Here is a 23,217-nt window from a genome sequence, read left to right as displayed (position 1 = left end):
GGTTCTTGGAAGGTTTATTTTATAGATTTTAACTTTATTCACATGCAAGTTTCACATGTTCAAGAGGAAAGATCAGAAAAAAATTTTGTTTGTAAAAAAAAAAAAGCAAATCGACATCAGGAGGATGGAAGTTTATTTTCCTGCAGAGGGACGTTGAAATGAAACGAGCTCAAGAAGCAACAAAATAAACGAGTTTGATGGTTTAAATTCCCGAGCCTCATCTGGATGCTTTTATGAAACAGAAACTCGTCTGAATGTCTTTACCATCGAAGAGAAACGTTTCAAGGAAGTCATTTATTAAATTACTGACAGATTTGTTCAAGTCATCTGGTGAGAATTTCAGGATTTCTTTTTCTTTTCAACCAAATTTTTCTTTAAATGTTTTTATACATATTTATATGAGGCTCAAAAACGGACAAACGAAAACATACACATGATGAACAAAAACAAACAAGCCGGTGTTCCAGTTTGACTGGTGATCAGGTTAACTGGCGATAGTTTCCGTCTCCAGATGTTTCGTCCGCAGATTCGTCACGATCAGACCTGGATTTACGTGAAATAAAGATACCAGATAAAGAAGACCTCACCGAAAAACGCCGGCATCGCTGCTTAATAAAGTCTATATCCATGTAAATATCATCTACAGACAGTAAAAAGAAACGTGCTGGCCGAAATAAAAAAACACGTATTTTCAAATACGGTGAGAGGATTCGAAACCACGTAATCCAGCGATAAAATTACGAGACCATCGTTTTACTCATTATGCTACTGATCATCTCTGCAAGCATTCTGCTTCATCCACATAGATCGCTGTCATCCTGTCAGGTGTTTAACACCTGGTGATCGTTCAGGAAACACGTCCATGTCAACTGGGGATAGTCACAACTTAACACAGGCTTCCTGGTTAAGAACGAGACACAAAACTATTTATTGTCTCACCAAGAAAACCCACAACATAGAAGCACGTCCACTGCTGTGTTGTGTGTTAGTTTGTGTGTTCAGTGGAACAGATCCAGAGCAGAACTTCTGGTTTAACTCGGGTTTGTTCTCAGAAACACTCAGACTCTCAGCAGCCTCCCATCAGAACAACATGCAGCACATTAGCTTTATTTGCTAAAATACATCGGAACAAACTGAGCCCACGTTGTTTAAACTAGTCACTCAGAAAACAATAAAAACTCGTTCAGTCGTCCGCGTCCTAACCGTCATTTCAGAGCACTTTAACCGCTGACTATATATATATATATATATATATATATATATATATATATATATATATATATATATATATATATATATATATATAAATAAAAATTTTTTTAACGAAGTAAAGGGATTCTATCTGGTCAAAACAAACAATGGTTTATTAGTCCTACACAGTGAGCCATGAGCACCTATTGGAGGTATTGAAGTAGACTACAGTCACATTTGAATGTTACAGCTACGGATATTCCTGTTGGACTCTGAAGATATTGTGCTGCCATATTTGTATATTTAGCCAACTTGTACAGTTAGGTAAAGTTGGCAAGATATTCACAGATTCGTACTTCCGGCATCAATAACTCATGGGATATACGTTGTAAAAACATAAACAATGCCTCTTTCCCATCGTTGTAAGCTAGACAATGTGCTACAAGGCCAGTTTTATCAAAAGTCGCTGTCTTTCAAGCTGCAGAAATAACATTGACGTCTATGAGCAGCCGGCTGTGCAACGAGTGAACAGGGACCGTCTGCAACTAGCAAAACCGCTGCAACAGCGAAGAGAGACAAATATTCAATTACTTAACTTTTATACACTGTAGTGTCACCAAATTTACTGCAGCCATCAATTGTCTCCTGCTGGTCATACTACAACTCTTGGTTTGATACTAAATACAGAATCTGAATTATAAGGAATTTTCATTGTTTTATTATTATTTTATTAGTCGTAAAATTCAATAACTTCACTCTTATATACTGTAGTGTCACCAAAATCATTGGAGCCATCAACTGTCTCCTGCTGGTCATACTAAAACTCTTGGTTTGACATTAAATAAAAAAATCTGAATTTTAAGGAATTTTTATTATTTTATTATTATTTTATTAGTCATAAAATTCAATAACTTCACTCTTATTCATTGTAGTGTCACCAAAATCACTGGAGCCATCAATTGGCTTCTGCTGGTCATACTACAACTCTTGGTTTGATATTAAGTACAACATTTGAATTTTTAATAATTTTTATTCATAATACAATTCAATAACTTCACTCTTATGTACTGTAGTGTCATCAAATTCACTGGAGCCATCAGTTGACTCCTACTGGTCATACTACAACTCTTGGTTTGATATTAAAACATTTTTTCACAATTGTAATGAATTTTATTATTTTATTATTATTTTATTAGTAATACAATTCAATAACTTTACTCTTATGTACTGTAGTGTCATCAAATTCACTGGAGCCATCAGTTGGCTCCTGATTGTCATACTGCAATGCTTGGTTTGATATTAAATAAAAAATCAGAATTTTCAGGAATTTTTTTCTTATTTTCTTATTATTTTATTAGTAATAAAATTCAATAACTTCCCTCTTATGTACTGCAAAAAGATTACACTCTGTCTAACTCAGTTGGCTCCTGTTGATCATACTACAACTCTTGGTTTGATATTTAACTATTTTTCATGATTTTAAGGATTTTTTTTTTTATCGGTAATGAAATTGTTGTTATATATCTCAAATATTTTTTGTTGTAACAGTTAAAAGTGGTCATCCATTTTTTTTTTTTTTTGGTAGATTGTGTAACATTAACAACCAAAAGTAACTGAATTTTAATGATTTGGGTTGTTTATTGCCATGTGAAGATGTGCACACTATTTAGTGTGCATGCTTGTGTGTGAAGTTTAAGGATTATGAGTAAATTAGCTTTGACGGCTCTTCTCTTGATGTGTGTGGGGCTATATTTTTAGATCCACAGTGCACCTGTTTGTCCAAATACATGATACTGAATAGTAATGGAACTTGGACTCCTCATCAAAGAGAGGATCAGATAACATCAATATACCAAACTAAACTGTTTAGACTGTCTCCTCAAGTACTGACGATTGGGAAGAAAGACAGTCAGACGCTTTCTTACGAGGCTGCAGCCTTAACTGATTCATTTAAACCCTAATGTTAAACAGCTAATAATATTTTCCAAGTTAAGGACTGCACGGACAATACTTGGAAGAAAAAACCTGAAGGTATGATCAGTAGGACCCTTTTGATGGTTGGATGGCGTTTATTTTTTCTGCAGTGTTTAAGAGTAAAGTAAGTGAATTTTATTTACTACAAAAATTCCTTAAAATTCAGATTTTTTACTTAATGTCAAACCAAGAGTTGTAGTATGATAATCAGGAGCCAACTGATGGCTCCAGCGAATTTGATGACACTACAGTGTGTAAGAGTGAAGTTATTGAATTGTATTACGAATAAAAATTATTAAAAATTCAAATGTTGTACTTAATATCAAACCAAGAGTTGTAGTATGACCATCAGAAGCCGGTTGATGGCTCCAGTGATTTTGGTGACACTACAATGCATAAGAGTGAAGTTATTGAATTTTATGCCTAATAAAATAATAATAAAATAATAAAAAATTCCTTATAATTCAGATTCTGTATTTAGTATCAAACCAAGAGTTTTAGTATGACCAGCAGGAGACAATTGATGGCTGCAGTAAATTTGGTGACACTACAGTGTATAAAAGTTAAATAATTGAATATTTGTGTAGTGTCTCTCTTCGCTGTTGCAGCGGTTTTGCTATTTGCAGACGGTCCCTGTTCACTCGTTGCACAGCCGGCTGCTCATAGACATCAGTGCTATTTCTACAACTTGAAAGACAGCGACTTTTGATAAAACTGGCCTCGTAGCACATTGTCTAGCTTACAGCGATTTGAAAGAGGCATTGTTTATGTTTTTACAATGTATATCTCATGAGTTATTGATGCCGGAAGTCCGAATCTGTGAATATCTTGCCAACTTTACCTAATTTACATGTACTCTAAGGTGGATTAGGAACATATCATTAAATCAAATCCTGTCAAGCACCACAATTCACACTAGTCTTCCTCTGTGACATCTTTAAAAGTATCTTCTGCCATTTCTAAACCAGCCAGGATGTTTGGGAAGACACAAATCACACACATATATTGTTTGTTTTGACCAGGTCGGATCCCTTCGCTTCCTTTTTGAAAAAAAAGTATTGTCAGAGGTTAAAGTGCTCTGAATGACGGGTTAGGACGCGGATGACTGAACAAGTTTTTATTGTTTTCTGAGTGACTAGTTTAAACAAGGTGGTCTCAGTTTATTCCGATGTATTTTAGCAAATAAAGCTGATGTTCTCCTGCGTGTTGTTTTGATGGGAGACTGCTGAGGGTCTGAGTGTTTCTGGGAACAAACCCGAGTTAAACCTGAAGTTCTGCTCTGGATCTGTTCCACTGAACTCACAAACTAACACACAACACAGCAGTGGACGTGCTTCTATGTTGTGGGTTTTCTTGGTGAGACAATAAATATTTTTCTGACTCGTTCTTAACCAGGAAGCCTGTGTTAAGTTGTGACTATCCCCAGTTGACATGGGCGTGTTTCCTGAACGATCACCAGGTGTTAAACACCTGACAGAATGACAGCGATCTATATGGATGAAGCGGAATGCTCGTCAAGCTGATTGGTAGCACACTGAGTAAAACGATGGTCTCGTAATTTTATCGCAGGATTACGTGGTTTCGAATCCTCTCACCGTACTTGAAAAATACGTGTTTTTTATTTCGGCCCGCACGTTTCTTTTTACTGTCTGTAGATGATATTTACATGGATATAGACTTTATTAAGTAGTGATGCCGACGTTTTTCGGTGAGGTCTTCTTTATCTGGTATCTTTATTTCACGTAAATCCAGGTCTGATCGTGACGAATCTGCGGACGAAACATCTGGAGACGGAAACTATCGCCAGTTAACCAGTCAAACTGGAACACCGGCAACATGACAAACTCATGACATCACCTAAACCCACAGGAAGAGGAGAATTTCAAATTAAAGGTAAATTAAAGATAAATTAACTTTCGCCTGTAAAACCCACTGTTTCAGAAATACAACATCAGTTTTTGTTTTTAATATGATTTTTTAAATATTTAATATATTTATTTTTGAATATTCTCTCTATATATATGTATAGTTTCTTATTTTTTATATATTTGTTTTACATATTGTGACGACCCTCCATCTCAACACCAGGAGTGTCGCCACCTGACTGAGGCACATCTGCAATCAGTGGCTCAGCTGCATTTAATTGCTCTCCTTTTCTAGTCGAGGGCTCTCGCTGACAGGAGCGGTGTGTCCGGGGAGCTCCAGTCCCTCGTAGACATCCGGCTGATTTGGGCCTGGGCAGCAGTGACAGATTAGTTTGTTTGGTAATAAAAGCTTTGTTTTTGCATCGTACAGTGGTGGTCTCAGCGTCTTTGTTACAACTGAGGAACCGAGTTGTAACAAATGGAGGCTCGTCTAAACGGTCTAGTGTAAGCAGCGGTAGCTGATCTGCGTGCTTGCCGTTGTGGGCGGAGACTGAGACTTTTTGTGTGTGTGAATGAGTCAAGGGTTGTCGCGTCGGGAGTGACGTTGTGTGACCTGTTCATTCATTCGGTGTATGGGAACAGCGCGTGTGGTGAGGATTTTCTGGAGTTAAGAAGCAGCTCTTGGTAAGTTGAATTGTTTTGTAGATTGACTCAGAGGACAGGTTGTTGCCGGATGTAATGCTGGTGTTTCTAGTTCTGAGTTCTGTGTTTCTGTAGCTGTACAGTGGTGATAAGTCGCTGTGGTTCTGTCCCTGTTAGGCTTCAGAGCGAACTCCCTTGGAGTCCGTTGGGGGGTCGGTAGTGTGGTGAGAACGTGGTTGTCTCGGCAGCACGTCCGAGGCTGCAGGTGGAGTCGCCGTTTCTCGGTTGCTTCACCGGGCCTACGGGAGCTGGGGCCTCATTTATAAAGCTTGCTTACGCACAAAACAGGGCTAGAAAGTTACGTACGCCACTTCCAACGCAAGGGTTGTGATTTATAAAAATAAACGTGGCGTGAGAATATGCGCACCGGTGCGCCAACTTTGATGCTTGCTTACGGACATTTTGCAGACAGAGGGAACGGCAGTGCCAGACGGTGAGGTGGTGAATTGAAGCCAGATTGATCCCAAACCTTTACTGTCATCACATATTACACTTGTAGAGCCGGGGTGTTATGCAGCGTTTACAATAAGACCGAAAGTACGTTTCATTTTTTTTAACAAGATCTTTAATAGAGGCAGCAATGTCAGACAGGACCTCACACATGTTGTTCATTACGGTGCGTATTTGCTGGAGCTCATCCCGCACTTCATTTATGGCACCGATGGTGTCCCTTTGTGATTGTAGGACTCTGTCTGTCAGGACCCGACCACTTCTGGGTGTGCCATGGTCTCAGGATGTACTTGTACTGGGGACAGCCAGGATTCATCCACGCTGACAGGACACGCTGTGGTCGGAACCTCCTCGTCAGCCAGCGTTTCCAACTCTAGAGTGACGGAGGAAAAAAGCATAAGTTCACTGCCTTTTTACAAGTCCATTTAAATATTTAATACATTTAATAAACAGATAAAAGTGTATTTTACCGGTCTCCTCTGTGGGCTCTGCCAAATCGGTGTCTCCTTCCTTCTCTGACACGATTCCACACCCGCTGGCCGTCCCGAGGATGGATGCTATCCTGCTGTCCAGAGGTGTGGGCTCAGGTTTGCCTCTATCCCCACCTGTAGCAGACACGCTTTGGCGATGGCTTGTCACTCTCTTCTTGGTCTCCACCTTCAAATCAGACCACTTCTTTTTCACCTCTGCCACAGTTCTCTCTGTGGCACTCACACTGTTGACAGAGGTGACAACTTGCTGCCACTCAGTGCCTTTTCTTTTGTTAGTGATGCCACTACTATGACCACCAAACAAAATACTCTTCCTGGCCTCCACCTCATCCACAAGCACCTCTATCTCGGTCTCCGAAAAATTTCCTTTTCTTTTTTCTGCCATGACTGAGCGTAAAATGCTGTGGATCAGCAGCTTGTTTATATGCAAATACATTCATAAGTTACTTTGCATTGACCATTCATGGTAGAATGTGGGTGTGTCGTGGGCGGGATGCGAGGTGGATCCACCTGCGCAATCTTCCAGCTGGAGTGTGATTTATAAATGGGAAGTTGCGTGCAGTTGTGCGTACGCACAGTTTTATAAATCAGAATATGTTTTGGCGTACGCCTATTTCCGATTTTCGGGGTAGTCAAACTTTTAGTGTGGATCCTACGCAATGTTTTATAAATGAGGCCCCAGATGAGTAGTTGATCATTCTGTTAATCGCTTGTCAGAAAATTGGTTAAAAAAAAAAAATATGGGATGCCAGATTGAACAGGCCACACACCTGAATATATTGAATTTGTAATAGCAACAACAACAACCTGGTTGTGTCACATTTCTGTGTGTTACAAAATGTGTTAGGTGGGAAATAATAATAATAATTAGAATTACTATGATGTCAAAAACGTACAGAGGAAGGAGAAAATGAGATTGAAAACCTAAATGCAGGATCTAAAATCATAAAGTGGACATAAATGCTTTCTTACAGTGACATAAAAAAACTGAAAATACACACATTTGACTTTTTTCTTAAAAAGTGATGCATTAGATGAAATAATTGTCAGAATAATTCAGACCCAATTTGCTGTTGCTGTCAGCTGTTTTGTGTAGGTATTATGTTTGAAAATGAGTTAGAAGACCAAATGCAGTTGTCTTTTGTGCTTTTTTTTAATTGACTTTTATTTCTAAAAATGTAATTCTCAGTACCTCAGCTAAAATGCTGTGCAATTATGTCTCACTGGGGCATTCAACAGACTCACTGTCAAAACAACCACTTGTGATTTCTACTGTTAAAGTTTTGCAGAGGTTTTAGCTAAGTGTGTGTACATGTGTAATTGTGGTGCATAACCTTTCATGCTTCTGTTTAAATTGCTTGAAGCGGACCAGCGGTCATCAAGCTTTCTGTATCAGCAGAACGATGGTGCCGCCGCTGTTTGCTAACATGGTTCACTTTGTGTGTCTCTGCAGGGGGAGGTGGTGCACTGGCTGGCCTGTTGGCTGGATGCAGCCTGCAGGAAGGGCTCCACTCCCACAGTGGGTAAAGGACTGATGGAGGGAGGATCCTTCACTCGTCCAAACTCAGGTCAGACGCTGGCGCCTCTGCAGGACAATAATCCAGTAAAACCTGCCTCTGAATACGGCCCAATGCATAAAAACACTCAACTATTTTAAATAACTAATGGATTCTGGTTAAATGTCTTTTATTCTTTTAAAGCTGTGTAATCCTTCAAACTACTGGATCATGAACTATGTGTTTGCAAACTCAGGCTTTGCCAAAGTGAGTTGAAAAATGTCAGCAGTTGTTCAGTGAGTTATTTTAAACAGGAGCCAGTGAACAAGCACAGTAGACCTGTTTTTATATCTCCTCTTTGTCTGTGTCACAGAGCTACCTCAGGTTATAAACATTTCTCAGAGAGCCCATAGTGTACACATTTAGAGGTTCCGAATTGATTTTGTGGGTCGAGTAGAATGTTTACAAGTATTCATTTTCAAAAAACACATTATTTTAACATGAGTATTGGGATGTAGCAGCATCAGAAGAAGCTGCTCATTCTTTTTGAGGCCAAACTAGCCACCAGGCAGGCGTTTTGTGTTACATGGTGATGTAGATCAGTAACAGAAATAACTGCACTCTGAATGAGATATTGTGATATGATAACAACAGAGCAGCCCCTTATTCCTATGATTTCTGAAAACAGAAATATGTGAACTGGTGATTCCAACACAAGAATGATCCAGGATTAGAAAACGAATGCGTTTAACCTGCTGTCTTTAGATGCTCTGCCAAGGTGGTTGTTGAGTTGTGATATTAAAAAGTTTTTTGCAAAGTTTATCTTCGATTTTAACAAAAATGCAACCACACCATCAAGATGACTTCTTCGACTTGGTATCAGACTATTTAGTTCAGCCACTGAACTGAAAATGTTTTCCTGTTCTTTTTTAGACTTGTCGTTCTTTAACATCTGGGCTAGTTTCATTCTTAAACCTACTGCTGAGTTTTTCTTATCTTAAAATGGATGTTTGACCACACACAGCAGTGAGCATGACTGATAAAATGCTGTAGAGTGAATTTATCTGACAAAAATCTGAGTATTTTTCTGTTTTTTCTCACTATTCAGTAACAGACACATCAATAATGCTTGAGTACTTGGAACCCAAAATGTGAAAACGGATTTCATACTAAGTTCTGTTATTATTTTCCTTTGGTGCCTGCTCAAACCTCTGGATGGTGTAAAACAATTCTCACTGCAAGAAAACCCTTGTTTTTGTTATTTTACAGTGGAAAGTTAGTTGCTTTGTGTGAATGCTTTTTGACACTTGTGTCTGTTGAGCAGGTTCGTTTTTTGAGATAGAAAACAAACTACTACTTTCCAGTTAAGCTGTTTATTTTCTGCCATCAGTGTCTCAAAAGAATCTTGATCAAGGACCTTTTCTGTCTGGAACAGCCTCCCAGAAAATGACAAAGTCTGATATGAACAGAACATTTTATACCGTATTGTGAAATGTGATTGGTTATTGAACACAAACATATCATTCAAATATTGAACAGTGATTGGCTAAAGGTGGGGATAACCGTGGTGTAGACTTAGCTCTCCCATTGGTTGGTGCACAGATACGTCCATATCTCTGGCACACGATTCATCCAATCTCCAGGAACCATCCTGTAAAAGAACCTCTTAGAACCCTCTTCCCTCTCTCTACCTGTCAGTCTTATTCCTCTGTTAACTGAGATGTGATGCAGCTGCTGGTGGTGTCTCATAGGGAGGATTATTATGGTTTCCACTCTTAAACAACCTTGAGTTTAGCGGTTTCAGTAAAATTAGTTGTTTTATTATAAGGACATAGGAATGTGCTGTGTGTGTGAAAACACTCTTTGTACTGGTGTGTGTGTGTGTGTGTGTGTGTGTGTGTGTGTGTGTGTGTGTGTGTGTGTGTGTGTGTGTGTGTGTGTGTGTGTGTGTGTGTGTGTGTGTGTGTGTGTGTGTGTGTGTGTGTGTGTGTGTGTGTGTGTGTGTGTGTGTGTGTGTGTGTGTGTGTGTGTGTGTGTGTGTGTGTGTGTGTGCGCGCGCAGCTGTAGCTTTCCAGCCTGACCTGTGTGTATCCATCATGTATTTAACCCTTCAGAGCCTGGGGTTAATGCTCTCTCTCTATTCAGGTCAACACAACTCATACATTAATTACACAACAAATGGTTATTAATATTGTAATGTCTGTATATCTTATATCGACATAAAATATAATGAGGCGAAACGAGAGTGGTGTCTTTCAGTGTGTTTACTTCTGAACTGCCAGACCAGACTGCCAAACATGGGGTAATCCCATAATACCTTGCGCAGGTACTTCTTAAAGTGACCATAACACTGTTTTATACATTACAAATATCAATATTGTATTACTCATATGTGACATCAAGTTCAGTGTTCAGCTAGCAGTGCCTTAAAAAAATAAATCCTAACATGTCCTTGTCTCAGTCTGATCCAGTTCTTCTCTAAGATGAGGAAGTGGGCCGACATGTCCAACCTCTCGCAGGACTTCAGGCTACAAATGGATGGCTGGAGCGAAACTTTGAGGTCTCCACCATGATCTTCCGCAAGTTTGATGTCTTGATTTAGTAGTAAGAGACTTCCTTTTTGTCCAAACCATTTGACTCTGATGGTGTGTGTCCACTGCATTCAATGTTCAACAAGTGAGCAATGGTTTTGTTTCCATGAATATAAACATATATGAAGAGTACATTGTAGTCCAAATTGTTTTCCTGGTCATAAAACTGTTCACCAAGAAGTGTTTCTATTGGAGAGCTGTTACAGTTTAGGGCTGCATGTGGCAAACAGCTGCTCGAAAATAATAAAAGTTGCTATATTTAACAATAGCGCTTCTAAGCATCCAACTTATACTTACTCCTTGAGTGCTCTTTGCTACTGTGACCTGGAAATCAGTCCCCTCCACCATCATGGAGGATCTTCCAAACCTTTAAATGCTCAGTAAGGAGAGTGGAGCTTAGTGCGAGTAAACACAGCTGTGTTCTACGCACAGTAACTACAGGTTATGTTTCTGTGGTTTAGTGTCTCACACACACACACACACACACACACATATTATTTATCTTTTACTGCAGTATTTTTCCGCTAATATTCTTCTTTTACTGCAGCATTTTAGCTCTAATATTCATCTTTTACTGCAATAGTTTAAATGTATAAGAGCTCATTGTTTGCATCTGTTGTACTGCAACTAATGTATTGCATATATTATACTACAACTAATGCATGACAGCTAATTTTTTACAGTAACGTATTAGAGCTAATGCTTATCATCAATTGTACTGTTAGATCTAATGTGCTACAGCTAATGAAGCCTGAGTTTTGACCAAATGACCACAAAAAGACACAAAATAATCACAGAAACAAAAAATTTGAACAAAAACACACAAAAATGACCGCAAAGAGACACAAAATGACCATAAAGAAATGCAAAATGATCACATAACCAAAAATAAAACAGAAAAATGAATAAATTTGAAGGGACTGAACAGGAAAACAGTGTGACTTTTGACTTCTTTCAAAGCTGTTTCACTGTAATCATGTTTTGATAGATAGATAGATAGATAGATAGATAGATAGATAGATAGAAACTTTTATTATTTGGATGATGTTCATTTTGTTGTTGACTATCATAGGATAGCGTTATTTCTTTTACACTGACAAATCAAAAATAAGATGGTTTCACCTTAGCTGACATGTTTCAACTGCAACTACAGTCTTCTTCAGAGCGTCATCTGGCGTGTGCTGACGTGTCCTTTTTATCATGTGACCAGTCTGACAGATCTGTCAGAATCTGTCAGATAGGCCACGCCCCCCGCCGTCCGGTGGTCTCTGGAGGATGGGGTCCCAGGTATTAGAGGGTGTAGTCCCCCTCATCCCGGTTCATGGAGCAGCTCGCCTGCTTCCTGATCTCGATGGCCTCCTTGATCCATCGTTTATGTTTGTTGGTCTCTGATGTTAAAATCCTCCCCCTGTCCCAGTCCATGATAAGATTATTTCTTTTGCAGCGATCCCTGATGGCTGATTTTTTGTTTTCTTGTTCGGCTTTTTCTTTTTGTGTTCTTGTGAGTCGTCCAGTTCATTCATTTATTCATGGCATCAGACCACATGAGTCGATAACAGCCTCGTGGCCTCTCCATTAACCCCTGCCGTTCCCTGGTTCCCTCCAGATGAGTCGTGGCCCCTCCAGTCAGGAAGCAGCAGCGGAGAGCTCTCTGGATCAGGAGAGGCCCAGGCCGAGGCCCTGTGGTGGGGACACCACCTGCAGGTGGCGCTGGTCAACACGGTGGCCTTCAGGGGCATCTGGCAGAAGCAGTTTCTGTTCACCAACTCCCAGAACCTGCCCTTCATCCTGTCTGATGGGACTCCCATCAAGGTGCCCATGAAGTACCAGGCTGCAGAGGTCAGCTTTGGTAAGGGACCAGAATCATCCACTGGATGAGCTTCTAGGATGTAGTTAGAAGGAACTGTTCAGTTTAGTTATAGAGTGTATATACAGTGTATTATATGACTGGGTGTAATTCTGTGATTAGTTTCACTCATCTGAAGTCGCTTCTGCTGCACGTTTCACGCAGCATCCTCCCCTTCTGCTCTCCCTGTGGTTGCTCTTATATATATATATATATATATATATATATATATATATATATATATATATATATATATATATATATATATATATATATATATACATACACACACACACTATATTGCCAAAAGTATTCGCTCACCTGCCTTGACTTGCATATGAACATAAGTGACATCCCGTTCCTAATCCATAGGGTTCAATATGACGTGGGTCCACCCTTTGCAGCTAGAACAGCTTCAACTCTTCTGGGAAGGCTGTCCACAAGGTTTAGGAGTGTGTTTATGGGAATTTTTGACCATTCTTCCAGAAGCACATTTGTGAGGTCACACACTGATGTTGGACCAGAAGGTCTGGCTCTCAGTCTCTGCTCTAATTCATCCCAAAGGTGTTCTATGGGGTTGAGGTCAGGACTCTGTGCAGGTCAGTCAAGTTCATCCACACCAGACTCTGTCATCCATGTCTTTATGGACCTTGCTTTGTGCACTGGTGCACAGTCATGTTGGAAGAGGAAGGACCAGCTCCAAACTGTTCCCACAACGTTGGGAGCATGGAATTGTCCAAAATGTCTTGGTATGCTGAAGCATTCAGAGTTCCTTTCACTGGAACTAAGGGTCCAAGCCCAGCTCCTGAAAAACAAGCCCACACCATAATGCCCCCTCCACCAAACTTTACACTTGGCACAATGCAGTCCGACAAGTATGGTTCTCCTGACAACCACCAAACCCAGACTGGTCCATCAGATTGCCAGATGGAGAAGCGTGATTGGTCACTCCAGAGAAGGTGTCTCCACTGCTCTAGAGTCCAGTGGTGGCTGCTTTACACCACTGCATCCCACGCTTTGCATTGCACTTGGTGATGTATGGCTTGGATGCAGCTGCTCGGCCATGGAAACCCATTCCATGAAGCTCTCTGCTGAAGCACTGTTCTGGAGCTAATCTGAAGGCCACATGAAGTTTGAAGGTCTGTAGCGATTGACTCTGCAGAAAGTTGGCCACCTCTTGGCACTATGCTCCTCAGCATCCACTGATCCCGCTCCGTCAGTTTACGTGGCCTACCACTTGGTGGCAGAGTTGCTGTCATTCCCACACACTTCCACTTTCTTATAATACAGCTGACAGTTGACTGTGGAATATTTAGGAGTGAGGAAATGTCACGACTGGATTTGTTGCACAGGTGGCATCCTATCACAGTTCCACGCTGGAATTCACTGAGCTGAGAGCGACCCAATCTTTCACAAATGTTTGTAAAAGCAGTCTGCAGCCTAGGTGCTGGATTTTATACACCTGTGGACATGGAAGTGATTGGAACACCTGATTCTGATTATTTGGATGGATGAGCCAATACTTTTGCATATATACACACATATATATATATATATATATATATATATATATATGTGTGTGTGTGTATATATGTATATATATATATATATATATATATGTATATATATACATATATATATAATTTATTTATATATATATATATATATATATATATATATATATATATATATATATATCCAGTGAATTTAAAAGAGCAGTATTTCTATGAACATTTGGAACTTCAGTTATTTAAACTTCTTAGATGGTTGTTCAATAACATTTGTCAGTGACAGTTCTGACCATCATCAAGGTGATGTTTGACTGTTTCTTTGTCATTTTCAGAACTAAATGACATTAATCCCTCTCTGCAGCTGATCCCAGTGGAGCTTCTACCATCTGTTTCTCATCAACCAGTTCCTCTATCAGACATGCAGCTCCACATTTATTAGAAACTCACTGTTATCTCTGTAATCTCTTTATTTTCCAGTCCTGCCTGTATTTAATTACAACCTTGTTCCATTCAGAACATTTAAATACATTTTCTTTCACCATCCAATAATTGTTTATTATCACAGTGACAAGAGAAAATGTTTCACTTTCTCGATATTTAATAAAATGTTTAGTTAAATATGTTTGGCATTTACAAATGATGTGAGTCGTTTCTGTTTCTACTCTGGTGTTGTCTTTCTTTTAATCTGTTGGACATGGTTCTGTGAGGTTTAAAGTGAAATCAGGTGGAAATAGACCTGAGCTAAACTCTACTGATGACTGAATCAGAAGAAGTCCTGACCTCATTGATCTCCCCTCAGGTCAGCTCAGGACGGGATCGGATCAGCGCTACACGGTTCTGGAGCTGCCGTTCCTGGGCCGCTCCCTGAGCCTGCAGGTGCTTCTACCCAGCGAGAGGAAGACGCTACTGTCCTCCCTGGAGGCTCAGCTCACACAGCGCCACCTAGCGTCCTGGGACACCGGCCTGCGCAGAACCAGGATGGACATCTTCCTCCCAAGGTAGAGAACAATGCTTCAGGATTAGAGACTGGTTCAGGACTTGCAGACTCTTCATGAGGCTTGGTTCATAAACATGGATCTTCTTCTGGTGTTTCCAGATTCAGAATGCAGAACAAGTTCAACCTGAGGTCGGTGCTCCCCGCTATGGGCATCAGCGACGCCTTCAACCCCACAGCAGCCGACTTCACCGGGATCTCAGGTCAGTCCATCAGTTCATAAACATCCAGGATGTCCTTCAGGTTTAATCCCAGGTTCTTCAGGTATCTGACAGTTTGTTCCTTCTGAAGTGGAGGAGGGTCTCTATGTGTCTGATGCCTTCCATGAAGTCAGGATAGAAGTCACGGAGGACGGGACCAAAGCAGCTGCTGCTACTGGTGATAATATGATAGATATTAATACAACAAATAGATATTAATCCTACTGTTGTCCTCATTTACGGGCACCAAAAAATATTGTTTCCTTGTCTGAAAAAAGATCCAAAAATTCAGCAAAAAAATTCCCCAAATTTCTGAAAATTTGCAAAAGCTTCAGAAGAAAACTCCAATAATTCCTTAGAAGTTTCCCTTAAAAGTTTTATTTTAAAATAATCCCCCAGATTTGGCAAGAAAAATCTTGTAGATATTTTCAAGAAATGAGTAAAAATATTCCAAAAAAATCTATCTAAAGTGATTATATATATATCAGTAAAACTTCTACTATTGTCTTTAAGTACATTCACAAAAAAAATCAACCAAAATCCAGTGAAATTCGCTGGATTTTGGTTGATTTTTTTTTATGAATGTTGTTGAGAAACATTTTAACATTTTTTTTTCCACCAAAAAAATGTTCAACAATTTCCCCAAAATGTTGAAAATGTGGACATCAGAAGTTTCACTGTGAAAATATTTTTTTCCCACATTTTCAAAATTTAAAACGGGTCAATTTTGAGCCGCAGGACGACACGAGGGTTAATAGAACAGAACAAACCAACTGTCTAAAGTTTCTAAAACATGATTTTCTATCCCTGCAGGGATGGTCCTCCTCAAAAGATCCCGAGATCCAGTTTTCAAAGCAGATCGGCCGTTCTTATTTCTACTGCAACAGGTTCACACAGGTATTTACTTCACATCATACAGATGTTTTCAATGTTTTAGTCTAGAAAAGCACCCTAGTCAGGGTATGCTGTTTGACATTTTAGTTTTAGTATGAAAATAAATAGATCTTTGAATGAGTTGCACTGATCAGACACTACAGAAATACTCAGTGGAGCAGACAGGTTTGAGCTGAGCATCAACAGGTGACCTATCCTTGAGCTCCTGGAGGGTTTTTGTGAACAGAAGCTTTGGAACACGTGTGTGAATTACTCCTGTTGGACCTTCTCTCTCAGAAGTTTAAAAATGAAATTAATAAATGATCTGTTTCTGTTCTGTGATTCATGTTCAGTGGTGAAATAAAAAACCATCCAGGAAACTTTTCTACATTGATGCAACGTTTCCCAGAGCTTCATCTGATGACCTGAAACAGAACTGACCTGCTGATGGAGGACCTGTTGAAGAACCCTAACTCTGTAACTGATGAAGATAAAGAAGAAGGTTTTCCTGTCAGGTGTAACTGATGATGATGAAGGTTTTCCTGTCAGGTGTTACTGATGAAGGTGACGATGGGGGACGACTGGGGGACCCTGAGGGGGTCAGCTGGAGTCTTCCTCTTGGACGTCCCTTAGTTCTGCCCCTAGTTCTGCTGCTACAGGCCTAGGCTGCTGGAGGACCTCTCTGGATGCACTGAGCCCTTCTCTATCTACCATTGTATTTAATATACAGTATATATACCATTATTGCATTACACTCACTCTGTTTCTCCCTGTGTCCTTTCTCCGAGTGTCCCTGATCCCAGAGCTGGATGCTTCAGATCTGTGGTGGTTCTCCCACCAACTGGCCTAATCTCCATCTGTGGGATGCTGCTGCTGCTGACCTTCCTCCAGCCCACTGCTTCCAGCTGCCCATTTCCATCAATCTACTCTGCATCACCCTCACTATACTTGATTTGCTCGTCTACATATTTTTGAATTTACCACCAGCTATATATGTAGTATATTTAATGCCAGAGCCATACACCGTAGCAGTAAACTATAATCAGTTTCCAGCCTCGAGGGATATATGCGCAGATTTTTTTAAATACCATGTAGAAGACTATATACAGGAAGATGAGGTATCAGTTCTTGCACATAGATATACAACAGTCCTTTATTACTCCCCAGGTTAGGGGAAATTTCCAGTGTTAGAGCAGCAAAAATCTTTCAGAGCAGCACTAACTACAGTTTGCTACAGTAAAGATAATAATTATAATAACAATAATATATACAAGAATGAAAAATGAATAAATACAGTATTACTACACTATAAGTGACATCAGCATAAAGTGGCTTGTGGAATACATGTAATTGTAAAAGTGCAGAAAATGCCAGCAGTGCAAGGAGTTGTGGAGATTTTCTCAAAACAGGTGAGTCCCGTGAATATGACCAAAATATGAGATAAAACTACCAGAAACATGTACAAAATGGCCAAAATATGATTGGTTGATAATGTATCAGTGTTGTTATTGATTATTGATCGGTTGCAGGGACAGAGATTTGTGTCTGAGTCTCTGCTGTCATCTAATCTCTCTCATGTAAGATCATGTCACAGGAGGGGGCGCTACTGGCCTCTTGTGGACACAGGCGGTAACGACACGACATTATTACTAACGGTATAGCTGGCGACATTACAGGTGAGCAGCACTTCCTGTTCATCTTCAACGTAAAAGCATCTTTCTTTATTGTACATTTTATGTCAAAAGTATTACTAAGCGATTTTGGTCGATTCAGAAGGATCTCTGGTGTAAACCAAGTCGTATTTGACGACAGCTAGCTTCTCCACTTGCTCCGATTACTTCTGTTGTAGTCCGAGTCACGTCCAAACAGGAAACGAATCCACAACGTAGCTAATGACAATCTATGGCTGCCTCTCCGTGATGGCAGCGTTAGCGAGCTAGCAGCTAATCAGAAGCTAGTGACAAGCTAACTCCAGCGCTACAAGCAGCGTCTCTTTAAAAGGTGCTGATCACGCTATCAGGCTGAAACGTGAGACCTGGGACAGGAAAAGGAGCTAGAGCGCTGTGTCTTGCAGAGGATTTATTTTAGAACTACGCATGTTAAGGTAGGAGTCCGTGTCATAGCAAACCCTCGTTTGCACTTCCGCTAGCTCGGCTAACACTTCCGGTCACGAATGCATCTGTACATTAGCTATAACGTGTTCATTTTTGAACGTATAGTGACAACAAACACAATTTGAGACTGTCGACAAACTAGTGGTCCTTAAATAGATTTTGTTTCATACTGCAGATTCTTCTGAGTCTCACAAAACCACGTTTTAGCATAATAGCATTACGATAGTTTTACGTTGAAACAGGAAGTGTTGCTCCTCTGTAATGTCGCCAGCTTTGCCTCAAATAATAATAGTGTCGTTACCGGCTGTGTCCGCCAGAGGGCAGTAATGTGTACAGTAAAGGGTTAGTGACTTTAGGGGTCATTTTGAATGTTTTTATGGCTATTTTTGCTTCAGTTTGTTCATGTTTTGTCTCATATTGTTACTTTAGTGACTTTAGGGGTCAATTTGCATGTTTTTATGAATATTTTTGATTCAGTTTGTTCATTTTTTGTCTCATATTATTACTTTAGTGACTTTAGGGGTAATTTTGCATGTTTTTATGGCTATTTTTGATTCAATTTGTTCATTTTTGGTCTCACATTGTTACTTTAGTTACTTTAGGGGTCATCTTGCATGTTTTAATGGCTATTTTATTATTCAGTTTGTTCATTTTTTGTCTCATATTATTATCATAGCAGAGGCTCATGGGTAACGTGGTTCTGAGGCAGCCAGGAGCAGAGGCTCATGGGTAACATGTCTCTGAGCCAGCCAGGAGCAGAGGCTCATGGGTAACGTGGTCCTCTGTTTCCAGTCTTTATGCTAAGCTAGGCTAACAGTTCTAACCTCTTTCCAGTCTTTATGCTAAGCTAGGATAGCTGTTTTCCTCTGTTTCCAGTCTTTATGCTAAGCTAGGCTAACAGTTCTAACCTGTTTTGTCTTTCTGCTAACCTAGGCTAACAGTTCAAACCTGTTGTGTCTTTCTGCTAACCTAGGCTAACAGTTCCCACCTGTTGCCAGCCTTTGTGCGAAGGTAAGCTAACAGTTCCCACCTATTTCCAGTCTTTGCTAAACTAGGCTAACAGTTCTAACCTGTTTCCAGCCTTTGTGCAAAGCTAAGCTAACAGTTCCCACCTGTTTCCAGTCTTTGCTAAACTAGGCTAACAGTTCTAACCTGTTTCCAGTCTTTGTGCTAAGCTAAGCTACCTTGGAGACTATTTGTCTGTGAGTAAAACGTGTACATAAGCACAAATAGAAATTTCATGTTAGAAGTTTGTTATAATTTGTCAAGTAGTTGAAATATGTCATACAGTGTTGTTAGAAAGCCCTCATATTTTGATCATGATGTTGTATGGGTTGCGTTATAGTTGTATTTCCTCCCTTGTTGAGCTAATCGGATGTTTGTGTTTTTTTACGTAATGTCCTTGAACGCACCTCGTGTGTGACGTAGCTTTTCTCCATGTTGCAGCACAGTTGTTAGCTAGTTCTCTCCTGTGCACATGTCTGAACTGGATGCATGTTGCATTTTTTTCTTCCTTAACCTGCTGTGTGTAAATGATGAAGGTGAGTGGTCATGTGTTCCACCAGTAGAGCATGATTATGCACTGTTTAGTGTTACTTGTTGATCGTTTAGCGACACTTTACAGGACGGACGTTAGCTTAGCAATTAGCCCACCATGTTGTCTGTCCGAGCGGGTTTGGCTACATTGCTACCGTCATGTGATTGAAATGCTGAGCCATGCATAATATTTTGCCCTTCGTTATTGTGTTTATGTGCATTTGTGTTACTGTTTCATAGTATAATTATTATTGTGGTTACATTTATGCTGAATGTCTTACTGATTCAGTATTCCTGTTTGTGATGTTTCAGAACCACAGCTAGCCACAGTTATCCACAAGTAGCCACAGTTGTCTACCAGTGCAGCACAGAGTTATCTGCAACAACAATAAACATCATTAACCTGGAAAGTCTGGCTGCCGTGTTCACTCAACTCAACTCAACTCAACTCAGACCGACAAATTCTTCAATGGAAACTCTATGGTAAACTAAATGTGAGAAATCTATAAAAATACTGATCAGGTCTCCTTCTTTAAATCAAAATACCATTACTTACATTCAATAAAAACAATTTAAACCACAAAACAGATGGTAAAACCAAACTAACACAATCATTTATACACATAGAAACAAAAATGTACTGCACCAAACATTTCCTACCAAATTCATGTGACAGCAATCCTACAAATCTGAATAACAACTTTATCTACTACCCAACCACACTTACTATCATATTATTCATGATTGCCACAAACAATTTATTAGAAACAACAACCGCTAACTAACATCCAAACAAAATCCATAAGCACTATATATATTGCAAACATATAATACCTGTAAACCATTTGTATAAATGTTGTATTTGCACACAATTGCATCCCTCTGATAACATGCACACAATCTCTACCATAACCCAATAAAATCCCTTCACATAACTTTATCATTTTTGGCATAAATAAAAGTGTAACTGGCACACTTACAATTTCATACTCTAAACATGGACTATGAAAAACAACACCACTGCAACACAGACTTCATACCACACAACAAACTCAAAAAGATTTTCCTATACTTTTATGTCATTACCACTAAAACTGTCTTTCATATTAAAACTTTCCACAATCTAACCATTTAACATCATTACCTAATTTCAAACACTAAACTGATTTTGTTCTTTTCTACAAACAACTAATCTGCAGTACAATTAATACCACTATTTAATTGACAAACAAGGCCTCTTCCCATCACACTCAAAAGTGTTCCTACAAGAATCACATACAATGTTCCACATCTAATCCTGCTTTTGAAACATAAACTTGATCAAAAATTATTTTACTTATGGGGTGCCTGAAACTCCTACAACAAACACAAACAAACCAAAAAAAAAAAAAGAAACTCCTACAACAACCATTTGAGAACTAGCAATGCAAACATTATCAGTGAAACATAGAGCAGAAAATATACCTCCTTTATCAATTAATATCTCCAATTTAATTACATAATAATGCACAGCATTTCACAGGCAATCTTCTTCTCTGTTCGCAGTTGCCTGCTAATCTTGATTTGGAAGTAGAGGCTCGAGGAAATGGACAAGGAATACTAGAGGTATTATCACGATACATAAGAATGGACTTGTAGAATGTTGTAGAATGACATGAATGGAGTATGGGGTTACTAACCAAGACTGACCTCATTCGAGTCTCACTTTCATGGCGTGCTGAAACCGCAACAATCCATTCTAAATGTATTTCAGAAATATCACAAAGACCTTGCCGCTAAGGGCTTTGTTTATGAGTACAATACTTATACGCTACTGTCTGCTTTTCCTCTTATGTTTGTTTGTTGTTTGTTTTCTTTCCAGTACAGGGAAAGACGACCACGGGTTGTGACCTATTACAATCAGCTGCATGAGGTGGAAGAGAAAATGCCCTGCAAGCACTTTGATCTCAACGTCACTTTTGAAGGATCCAGCGGTAGATCAAATTCTCACACTATATCACATATTTTACACGACGTCCTTCAGACGGGTGACAAATTAAAGCAAATGCACTTTAACAAAAAAAAAAAAAAAACAAAGCATTTTGACTGCTGACCTGAGTAAATTTAGTAAATTGAATTTATAAAACACTCGCGTACAATCTCTTAAAATACATACGTTTTGCATACATCACAATGCAAGGACTGTGTGTGCTCATCTTCAGGGACTTTTTGTTCGTATTATTTTTGTTAAGATCAAATGAATACATGATTGTTAAGATCAAAATAACACGTTGGAGCATAATTACATCAAATACACTATTACATACGCTCTAGCCCACCATATAATATATACAGCTGTACATTAATTAATGCTTTGCTGCTGTCCCGGACCAGAAAAGCCTCCAGCAGATGTAGAAAAGTCAGACAAGATCAAGTAGTTGTTGTTGTTATACGTGTACACGACTGTGCAAAATGTTAGATCGGCAGCAATATCGACTACCTTATTACAAATTGCAGGGCACAGTTTCACAGCTTTGGGTAGTTCAAAATATCTTGTGCCAGTTCCTCTGTGGACTGACACTCTGTACATTATCTGATAGGTACTTTATTCATTCCCTTAGGGAGATTCAAGGTATGCATGAGCTCACGTGTTACATAGAAGATAGAGGGCCACTGTGCGAATGAGCATGCAACAGACATCCCAAATCTGCCTAAAATGCTGGTATTTACAGAGGTGAGCTTAAAAAACTGTTAATATTTACAATAAAGTGCAAATCGGTGTTATTTGCAATAAAAATAGAGCATGATAAGAGTTCATAATACAATAAATATAGCATTTGAAGTACAAACGATGTCAGAGCTCTGTGGAAGAACATCTGTTGGTCTGCAGATGCAGGTACATCTGTTAGTCTGCTGCTGCAGGTAGTTCTTCATGGATTCTTGGTGTGCCTCAGTAAAGACCGATTCCTCTGGTTTTTCTTTCAGACTCATTTTAAAATGCTGCTGCTCACATGCTCAAAGACTTTAATCTGATCAGTGACTGATTGTACGTTATGCCTTTACATGAACAATGTGACAGCAGCTGATTATAGTCGTATAGTCATCGTGCCCTTTGTCAGTGCTGTTCTTTTTCTCATTCACAGCAGGGCTCTAGGACCCGGAGACGTCAGGATGGTGGTTCTTGATATCAGTCTACCAACTGGATTCACCCCAGAAAACTCTGACCTGGAGATGGTAATCACCTTCTAGTGCTAGTGCAGAAAAATCTGAAAGCTTGTGTCAATGGTGTATTTAAGTGTCTTTAAAATGAATGTAGTATTTTAAATAAAAGTTTGTAAAAAGTTTACTACATCATGATAATGACCTTCTAATGGATGAGACATGAATGATCGCATGTTTAGGAC

The 23,217-nt window shown here is 39.4% G+C and overlaps 2 protein-coding genes and 1 pseudogene across 6 annotated transcripts; 2 read left to right on the top strand and 1 right to left on the bottom strand.

The window, feature by feature from the left end:
• Nucleotides 1-2,557: 2,557 nt before the first annotated feature.
• On the top strand, nucleotides 2,558-23,162 carry LOC111570744 (probable serpin E3). 5 transcript variants are annotated; one of them, XM_055012231.1, is made up of 12 exons: nucleotides 2,560-3,289; nucleotides 4,918-5,058; nucleotides 8,127-8,241; nucleotides 10,631-10,773; nucleotides 12,367-12,609; nucleotides 14,917-15,115; nucleotides 15,214-15,314; nucleotides 15,403-15,489; nucleotides 16,125-16,208; nucleotides 16,538-20,317; nucleotides 21,696-21,807; nucleotides 22,957-23,162. In XM_055012231.1, the coding sequence occupies exons 5-10, from the start codon at nucleotides 12,579-12,581 to the stop codon at nucleotides 16,546-16,548; spliced, it is 513 nt and encodes a 170-aa protein (XP_054868206.1). In that variant the 5' UTR covers nucleotides 2,560-3,289; nucleotides 4,918-5,058; nucleotides 8,127-8,241; nucleotides 10,631-10,773; nucleotides 12,367-12,578; the 3' UTR covers nucleotides 16,549-20,317; nucleotides 21,696-21,807; nucleotides 22,957-23,162. The 5 variants fall into 5 exon arrangements, with proteins under 5 accessions (XP_054868203.1, XP_054868207.1, XP_054868206.1 ...); XM_055012230.1 differs by having other exon boundaries at nucleotides 21,696-22,547; XM_055012228.1 differs by lacking the exons at nucleotides 16,538-20,317; nucleotides 21,696-21,807; nucleotides 22,957-23,162 and having other exon boundaries at nucleotides 2,558-3,289; nucleotides 16,125-16,517.
• On the bottom strand, nucleotides 6,312-7,066 carry LOC118470324 (myb/SANT-like DNA-binding domain-containing protein 4). Its single transcript, XM_035948428.2, has 2 exons — nucleotides 6,653-7,066; nucleotides 6,312-6,555 (listed from the first exon to the last, which is right to left on the bottom strand). Exons 1-2 carry the CDS (start codon nucleotides 7,056-7,058, stop codon nucleotides 6,428-6,430), a joined length of 534 nt encoding a protein of 177 aa, XP_035804321.2. The 5' UTR covers nucleotides 7,059-7,066; the 3' UTR covers nucleotides 6,312-6,427.
• LOC118469247 (ATP-binding cassette sub-family C member 4-like) overlaps nucleotides 19,064-23,217 on the top strand; it is a 43,168-nt pseudogene continuing 39,014 nt past the window's right edge.

Source organism: Amphiprion ocellaris, chromosome 7 (assembly GCF_022539595.1).
Source record: "Amphiprion ocellaris isolate individual 3 ecotype Okinawa chromosome 7, ASM2253959v1, whole genome shotgun sequence".
Classification (NCBI taxonomy): domain Eukaryota; kingdom Metazoa; phylum Chordata; class Actinopteri; family Pomacentridae; genus Amphiprion; species Amphiprion ocellaris.
The sequence above is the reverse complement of the archived record's forward strand: the minus strand, read 5'-3'. Positions and strand labels throughout refer to the sequence as shown.

What these genes read in the sequence shown, in the direction of transcription:
- LOC118470324 (XM_035948428.2), bottom strand. Translation starts at nt 7,058, where the DNA reads ATGGCAGAAAAAAGAAAAGGAAATTTTTCGGAGACCGAGATAGAGGTG. An exon ending in AGAGCCCACAGAGGAGACCG is followed by an intron (nt 6,556 to 6,652) that starts GTAAAATACACT and finishes CCGTCACTCTAG; the next exon opens with AGTTGGAAACGCTGGCTGAC.
- LOC111570744 (XM_055012228.1), top strand. Translation starts at nt 12,579, where the DNA reads ATGAAGTACCAGGCTGCAGAGGTCAGCTTTG. An exon ending in ATGGACATCTTCCTCCCAAG is followed by an intron (nt 15,116 to 15,213) that starts GTAGAGAACAAT and finishes TGGTGTTTCCAG; the next exon opens with ATTCAGAATGCAGAACAAGT. An exon ending in CGACTTCACCGGGATCTCAG is followed by an intron (nt 15,315 to 15,402) that starts GTCAGTCCATCA and finishes TTCCTTCTGAAG; the next exon opens with TGGAGGAGGGTCTCTATGTG.